The sequence below is a fragment of the Meles meles genome, chromosome 2, assembly GCF_922984935.1.
Source record: "Meles meles chromosome 2, mMelMel3.1 paternal haplotype, whole genome shotgun sequence".
Classification (NCBI taxonomy): domain Eukaryota; kingdom Metazoa; phylum Chordata; class Mammalia; order Carnivora; family Mustelidae; genus Meles; species Meles meles.
This window is the reverse complement of record NC_060067.1, coordinates 183990370-183999597: the sequence shown is the minus strand read 5'-3', so window position 1 is coordinate 183999597 and position 9228 is coordinate 183990370. Positions and strand designations below refer to the sequence as shown.

At 36.2% G+C, this 9228-nt stretch overlaps 1 protein-coding gene across 1 annotated transcript; it reads right to left on the bottom strand.

Annotated features, from left to right (window-relative positions):
- Positions 1 to 7379: 7379 nt before the first annotated feature.
- On the bottom strand, positions 7380 to 8294 carry ZFP42 (ZFP42 zinc finger protein). The gene has a single exon (XM_045988119.1). It carries the CDS (start codon positions 8292 to 8294, stop codon positions 7380 to 7382), a length of 915 nt encoding a protein of 304 aa, XP_045844075.1.
- Between the last annotated feature and the right edge of the window lie 934 nt (positions 8295 to 9228).

Below are 9228 nucleotides of genomic sequence, written 5' to 3'. Positions count from 1 at the left end.
AACCACCTATAATGTGCTCTAAGGTTATAAGAACCTGAAGGGGCAGGACCATGGTTTTGACACAGTACACCCACTAGAGATCAGATTCATAATACACAGAATAACAATATCTAACATTCATTTCTTAGGCACTTCAGCTCGGGACTTTTCTGCCTGTTGTCTCATTTAACGTTCACAGCATCTCTGGTAGGTATTATTCCTATTTTACAGATGACTGGAAGCTCAGAGAATTTGTGTGATTTACCCAAAGTCACACAGTCTCTTTGTGATGAAACTGAATTTCCCCTCAGTTTGCCTGATTCTGATGTCTGTATTCTTAACCCTGGTTGATGTGCTTAGTTATTACTTTTGATGCAATCATCTGTAGTTAATAAGACAACAGGAGTTTGCAGAAGTGATTATTAGAATAACAGCTTTATTGAGATGTAATTCACATACCATAAAATTCATCCTTTCAAAGTATACAGGTGTTTTTTAGCGCATTCACAGTTCTACAGTAATCAGGTAAAAACATTTTTTATCACACCAGAAATAAGCAGTTAGTGGTCATTGCTTATTCTCTCCATGTCCTAGACCATGGCAATCACTAATCTACTTTAAGTTTCTGTGGGTTTGTCTATTCTGGATGTTTCAAGTAAATGGAATAATACAATATAAGGATTTTTGTATCTGGCTTCTTTTCAAGGGTCACCATATTATAACACGTTCCTTTTTATGGCTGACATAACATTCCATTGTGTGGATATGCCAAATTTTGTTTATCCACTTATCAGTTGGAGGGCATTTGGCTTATTTCCATTTTGTGGCTATTATGAATCATGCCATTATGAGCATTCATATACAAATTTCTGTGTGAAGAGTTTTACATCTCTCTAGGAATGAACTTGTTGGATCATGTAATACTCATGCTTGACATTTTGAGGAACTACTGCAGTGTTTTCCAAAGGGACCGCACCATTACACATTTCCACCCACAGTGAATGAAGGTTCAGATTTCTCCACTTTCTGGCCAGCATTTCTGGTTTTTGTTTTTGTTTTTTTATAGCCATTCTATTGAGTGTGAAGTGGTATGATGGTGGTTTTGATTTGCACTTCCCCAGCGCCTGAGGTTGAGCATCTTTACATGAGCTTATTGGCCATTTACAGATCTTCTCTGAGGAAATGTCTATTCAAGCCCTATGCTCATTTTTTTTTAATTGCATTATTTGTCTTTTGATTATTATGTGCCAGTGATGTTTAGTGCATCTGTTGCTTTTCTATTTTTACTACTGCTTAGAAATACTTTGTTATGTCAAGTCAAGCATTTATTCAAACATCCATTAATCATTTATTGTGTACTATGCCTGTGCTGGAAATACAAGGTCCAATAAGACATGTCATATCTCCTGTGGATTATTGCAACAGCTGCCTGTTTTCCTATTCCCCAATCAATCTTTTACCCTGCATGCCAAAGGTTTTTCTAAAAAGTAGATTTGATCATGTCACTTATTTCCTTCAATGCTTCCTTTGACTATAAGACAAAATTCTAACTTTTAAAAATGGATTTATAAAGCCTTCAAAATTTGTTCAACAATTTCTGCAAGATCTTCTTTGTGTACATCCTGTATCCCTGTATGGGATAACTTTAGGGGTCTCCTTAAATACTCCATGTAGACATACTGAGTTTAGTAAGCAAGGAGAGTTAAGTGGGTCCTCAGTCAGAAATCTAAACCAGGTCTCAGGTCAAAATTAACCACTAGAGCTATTCTTAACTCTGGATCCTAAACAAACAGTTGGGTATCTCTTAAGCATGTGACCTGAGAAATTAAGCTGTGTGGTGTGTTCCTCTTGCCTCTAATGGGACTTTTAAATGTCCAGTCTCATTTTCACTAAAAATGGAGAGAGAGCTGTACACTCATGCTTGGGTTGGTGTTATGGAGTACGGCCCTATCAGGAAGGTGGTAGCTGTAGTTATTGCAACCCAGGATGACATAAACTGTTGGTCAAGAGCAACTTTCTCCCAAGGGGAGACTCTCCCTCCATCAACTTTAGAGAAACTCAGTTTTGGTTTTATTGAAGGCAGCTATGGTTTCCTTAGATATCCTGCCAAACAGATCAGTCTCTGTTGGTCTAAGGAACTCACTACCTACTTTGCTATTACGATTTACTGAAATTAAATCTAATATATAAATTAGAAAATATACTAAGTAAGGAACTACTTAGTATACTATTTTCTAATTTATGTATTAGATATTTATAGTAATATTTATATATTACTAATTATATGGATAATTATATAAATATAATCCACTAATTATATGGATATGCACAAGTATTCATATAACAATCATTAGAGTTGGAGACTATAAAATTCAAGTAACAATTCTGAAGTTGTTTATATCTGATACTGCATAATGCACAAAAACCAAAACTCAAGTGACTTAAATCGTTTTTCAGCTTTATTGATATATAATTGACAAAATTTAAGATTTAAAGTGTACACTGTAATTTGATATAGGTATACATAGTTATAGGACTCCCCCCACCTAGTTAGTTAATACATCCATTACCTCACAATGTTCTCACTATATGTATACATATATATACTAGTAAGTTTAAGTTCTACGCTCAGCAAATTTGAACTACATAATATCGTTTTATCAGGTGTAGTCACCATGTAAACAGCCATTTTATTTTGTTCATTTTGTAGGTCAGAAGTTAGAAAGGGACCATCCAGGTAACTGACCTAGTTTGTTGTCACTTGTGGGGACAGGCTGGCTGATCCTACAAGATGGCTCCTTAACTGCTTCTTAGCCTTGTTCTCTCCAGGTCTCTTACAGGCTTCAACAGGTGGCTCGGATTTTGCCTAGGATGGTGATCTTAGGGTAGTTCTATTTCTTAAATGGCAGTTAAGTTCTAAGAGAGCAGGCAGTAGCTACCAGGCCTCTTAAAAGCCAGGCCTGACATCGGCAGAGCTATTATAGCATCATTTACACCTAACTCTATTGATCAAGACATTCACAGTCCAGCAGAAACTCAGAGGGGTAACAGACTCCAACTCTCAATGGGAGCAATAGTAAAGAATTTGCAGCCATCTATAATCTGCCCTGTAGATGATCTGCTGGGCATATATACCTGATAAACACAGCCACGTCCACACCCACAAGTATCAGTATCAGTACCATGCGGGATCCTCAGTAGTTTGCAAAAGTATCGGTTGCCTTAGATAAAGGTGAAGTGGTTATTACACATACTGTGTGTAACTTTAACAACTTTTTTATATTTAATGGTCACGAAAATCAAAATTCTTTAAAGTTTTATTCCTTCTTTGATTTGTACATGTGTATTTTATGGCCAGCATTTTGAGCTGCAGGAAGTGTGAACTATGCTTTTATGACACATACCCAAGATCTTAGGAGCATTAAAAATGGTTTATTAATGCCCAGGGTATCATTCTAACTTACCTAATACCTTTGATTTACTAAAGTCACAAAAGTTACGTTGGCTTCTTTTATGGGTATAACTTTAGCCACATGGTAAAGCATAGCTTCATACAGGTGTTTTCACATGTCTAGTCCACTGAAATCTAAGAAATTGAACCCTGGGGTCACAGAGAGAAGCAGCGAAAAGACTAATAAAAACCACATGTTAACCATTAATGTTCATTTACCACATCCTACTTAAACTCTTGTACTCTCAAAGCTAATTTCATCCAATTGCCTTTTAATTACAGTCTCTTGCTCAGAGTTGCAAATATAATGGCTTTTTAATATATCTTGCACTGTTCTGTGTCCAATGTAGGATGTAATCATGCAATTTATTCAGAGCTAGTGCATTAGGTAATTAAAACATAAGCACACACGGATTTCTGCACATGCATATTCCACAGAGAAGAATTTGACAAACTGCCTTTTGTATAAAATTCTTTTTTAGATAGAGTAGGATAGAAATCTTGTGTCTACTAATGCATGTTGTAGCCAAGGTGAAATAAAGGAATCAAGTATGACTGTTTTGGAAATCTGTGTACATATTGGAGATATTAGATAAACTAAAGTAGGAGTGTGTCTCAGCACATTTTTAATTAATCATAGCCTTGGTGGATATAATTCTCAATCCAAGTTAGTCCCCCATTATCCAAGATATTAGGACATGAATAGATCCTTCAGTCTCCTGCCCCTTTTGAAAAACGAGAAGGGGAAAGAAGTGAGACTTAAGATAATTATCACTAAAAATGATCAAAGAATCTAACAGTTTTTAAAAGTATTTTAAAAGTGGTTTAAAAGTGGTTATTTCTTTTGGAGTTAAGAGTTGATACATGCATGGGTAACAAATATGTATTTACATTTCTTTCAATGAGCAAATACTACTTTTGGGAAGTTGTTCACCTTATTTCACAGTAACCAGGAGATTTTATATAAGACAAGTAATTAGCTCTTTTTAAATTATATAATTTTGAAAACTACATAATTAGTTTTTAAAGAAGCATATTATGCTATATTTTTATACTTATTCATCCCATAATTAAGTGCCAACTAATTATGTGTTAGACACCAAGAAAGTGATAGACTCTGCCTTAAGATTTTCATTTTTCTATGGAAAGCTATTTTCTCTGGTGTCACCTTCTGACTAATATGTTTGGCCATAAAAAAGAAAAAAAAAACAACAACAAAGGATAAAGGGCATGAATCCAAATACCAGCATGAAAATAGAGAAATATTTGTTCATTATCAGGATTTGGAGTTTGTAACATGCTGGTACCTGGAAAAATCTAGATGGACTGATTAACTTTTTCAGTTTTCTCTAGATATGTGTTCATACATCCTGTGTTCATTCTTCCTCCTTAGAATGCAAATGTAGAAAACTGTATATTCCCTTTCCAAAACATTAAGATTTTAGACAACGTATCTGCATTAGCTGATTTCCTTTTCTGTTCCTTTTTCAATTTTTCATCCACATGCCTTCTTCCTCTTACATTCTTAGCAGTTTTAGTCTTCTTTGGGAAAAACAGCTCGAATGCTAGCCAACAAACATCTTATTCACAAATCAGAATTAACCTGAGTCTTAGAATCCAGATACACCCTTTCCCAGATTGGTTTTCTTGTACATTTAAGCTTTAGGGCTGTAAATACTGAGCTTTGGGCCCCTCAGCTCCAGGAGTTAATCTACAGAAGCAGACCAGCCTCTACAAAGGCCAAGTCAATCTTGATCCCTCCTGATGCCCCGAGTCCCAGGTCTTAAGAGCCTGCTGCCTAAACCCCACCATTGACTTGATCTAGTTTTGACTGCTCCCTATTTAATCCTCCCTTTTTGCTTAGCCTATAAAGATGCTATGTCCTAATTTAACTCTTGAGGTAGAAATCCAGTACCAAATCAAACACACTAATGTCAAAGCAAAACCAGACAAACATATGCTCCATCATCTTTATCAAATAGCAAATTCCCAGCCTAAATTCTATACTCAGGTGTTTGATTTAGAGGAAATTACAAATTTACAAATGGATTAGAAATCCAATGTTCCTGTTAACTTAGAAACTCAAGATCTACATTCCTATAGAAAACGATGGTATAAATGTCATACCAAATGTATTATAAATAGTTTTTATAATATTGCATAGTAATGGTTTGCTCAATGAGGTAAAAATATTAAGCCCTTCATTTTTAACTGCTTTGAAATCATGGGGTTGTACATTTTGGTATTCCTCAAATCAAAATTAATCTTGAAGTTGATCTGTTTATATACTGTTTTGTGCCCCCCCCCCCCAAAAAAGCTGTTAAATTTATGGTACAATCATTACCTCCAATGGAGTCTTAAATCTTAACATAAAATATGGTATGTTAACTACTGACTATATAATATTAATGTAGGGAGGGGAGAATGCTTTCCAAGTTTGGTATGTTTTGCCCATCATAAGATTATTTTAATCAGGGATTCAGTTAATCCCTATTTTGAAGCTAGAGTTGTTTGTTTGTTTGTTTTGGGCACTTCTGGACCAAACAATTCCTCCACCTTATCCACAATATTTAATTACTTCTCTGAATTTTCTTCCAGAGTGTAAATAGCCCAGATTCTGTCCCAGAGTATCTATTTTATTAATTTTAATTCTGTTAAAAACAACAAACTTCCTCCTTCTCTGTGGCTTTCCTGTGGTTCTGTTTTCTTCCCTTTACATTCAGGGCTCCTTTAAGGATATTTGCATACAGAGGTATCATGATTTATATAACCTGTTGTCTTTTAATGGACATTTAAGATATGAAGTTAATACTATTAAAAATATGCTTAATGTCCTTGTACAAATGTACAAAGTAAGTATCTCTGTACATTCATGAAAATACTTACATGGAATACAATTCCAGAAATGAAATTATTTGGTCTAAGGAAATGCACATTACAGGTTGAACCATATACCCCCCAAAATTTGTGTCAAAATCCTAGCCCCAATACCCCAGAATTTGGCCTTATTTAGAGATGGGGTCTTTATGGAGGTGATCAAGGTAAAATGAGGTTATTAGGATGGGTTCTAATTCAGTATGACTGGTGTCTTTGTAAGAGGGAATCTGGACAGAGGGAAGAGATGGGGCCCTAAGGGAAAACCACCCTGTATACATGAAGATGACCATCTATAAACCAAGGAGCAAAGCCAGGTACAGATCCTTCCTTCACTACACTGAAAAGGAACTAACCCCTGCCAACACCTTGACTCTGGACTTCTCCCCACCCCCCACCAATACTTAAATATTAATCTTTACAATGTTTTGTTAGTTTCAAAGACAAATAAATGGTACTTTTCAATACACACCTCTTTGATTTTTTAAATCTTGATTTGCATCTCTCTGGGATTTTATTTCCTTTTAAAATATCTAAAATGGATTCCAATGAATTGATACTATGAAATAACCATTCAAATCTAGCCATATTTCACTAGTTTTCTACAATGATAAAAAAAAAGATTAAAAATATATTGAACTTTTAAACATGTTTAACTACTCATTCACTTGCTGACAACCTGCTGCCAACATACTCTAAGATTATCACACACTGCATGGTGTTTATTCCTAAAAGGCAAAAGCTAAACAACTGGGAACTACACACTTTAAAAACAAAGTAAATTTCGTATTTATAACATGTGAAAATAAGTCCCATATCCAGTAATCCAATTCATAATGTATTAAGGATTATGCTTTTTCAGTAAATTATTACTGACCTTCTTGTTGGAAACACATAATTCTATAGTGTCTTAAAATGGTGTCATAAACTACTGGAGCACTATAGTACATTAAAACAAAAATAGGCCATGTAGGGTTGCAATTCTTTCCTGGAGACAACAGTAAGGTCCATCTGTCCCCAGATCACTCTTTTGTTAATATGCTTATCCTGTTAGAGGACTCTTCCATCTTCTCTTTCACTGATTTTTGTTGGTCTTTCCATGAGTTAAGAAGTGAATTTTCATGTTATTTGACTGAATAAACCTCTTGTGACAACTTTCAAAGGGACACACAAAACGTTTCTCCCCAGTGTGGATGCGGACATGTGTACGCAAATTGTAGTCCAGGGAAAAGCGTTTTCCACACCCCTCAAAAGTGCACTGAAATGGCTTCTCTCCAGTATGAACAAGAAAATGTCTTTTGAGTTTTGAACTCTCATTGAATGCTTTCCCACATTCTGCACACACGTGATCTCGAGGACCATGGACAAGGAGATGCTTTCTCAGGGAAGCTCTATTCTTTACCTTTTTGGGGCATCCACTGTAAGGACAAACAATTCTTTCTGGAGCCTCATATTCCTTATCTCTTGCTGGCTTCTTTCTAGCAAATTCTGCAGACTGTTTAGGATCTGGTAGGTCAATGCTGGGTGCTCCTCCAGGAGGAAGCTTCTTGCCTATCACATACTCCGAATACTTAAGCTGTGAATTCTCTCTAACAATCCGTTGAGGAAGTTCTCGTTTTGCCCCTTTCTGTGCACATTTCAAGGATTTTTTCAGAAGTGAGCTTGCTGTAAGAACCTGTTGAGAAAGCTCTTGCTCTGATCCTTCTTCCAGGTAGTTAAGGGACTTAAGTGAGTCTTCTTCCAGAATGGGTTCAGAAAACTCACCTCTTATTATGCATTCTATGTAACAGTCAGAGAAGGAGTCTTCTCCAACAACCAGATTGCTTGTCTCGAAGACCACACCTTCATCTTCTAAGGCCCATGTTGTGTTGACAAGTTTCTTCTGGACTGCCCGTGGCTTAGATGGCCTTCGCTTATCCCTCTTGAAGGCTCTTCTAGCCAGGCCTTTCTGGCCACAAGTCTTTGCCCTTTTCTTCAGTTGCTGGTCCATAGTGTCCTGTCTGCTTCTTCCTTGAATATTTGCACCAGGATGTATCAATCACTTTCAAGTGACAGTGATCTCAGTAAGTTGTCTTCAGCGAACCTCCTCTGAGACAGTAACCTTTAGATAAAATATATTCCAATTTTAGAACCATTGTCAGAAAACGACCTCAAAAAATGGCCTCAAATTCACTTTTCAGTAACGAAATGGTTCCATTTGTTTCTTCTCTGACAAACCCAAGAAAGTAAGAGAATGAACTATAACATAGGCTGTATATCTTAAGATACAAGATAACTGTATTAGTGGGTATCCCCACAAATTATCTGAGCTCTCCAACTGACCACCTACTGTTACTGGGCACTATGTGTTAGGCCTATTCGAGGCTACTCATGGGTTGAGATTTATCAGTAAGTGGACATACCAAAAAAAAAAAAAAAAAAAAAAAATCTATGCCTCCTGATGTATACATTCTTGTGAATACCACACGTTAAAAGGTGAAGTGCTACACTGGGTGTCATTTGAATTCTATTCCAGAAACCAATATTACACTATGTTAACTAACAAAATTAAATGCTTCTCCCTCTCCCACACCCCCGGCTTGTGTTTCCTCTTGCTCTGTCAAATAAAATCTTTGGGGGAAAAAAACCCTGAAAACACAACAAAGAAAGTAAAGTGTACAGAATAAGCAAAGGGGCTCATAGAAAGGAGACCACAATTTTAAATAGGGAGCTCAGGCAGGCCTTGACTGAGGGTACCAGCAGCTAAAGCTTGGAAGTGACGGTTGCTTATTGCTTAACCCTCTTGTGAAATTCAAATTAAATAATACTTACAAAGTACTTAGCACAGAGCTAATGCTGAATGGTTACATGAGCTAGTGTTATTTCACCTTTGTATTCATTCTTTAAGTATATGTTGGGTCCTGGGATACACCAGATACTACTCT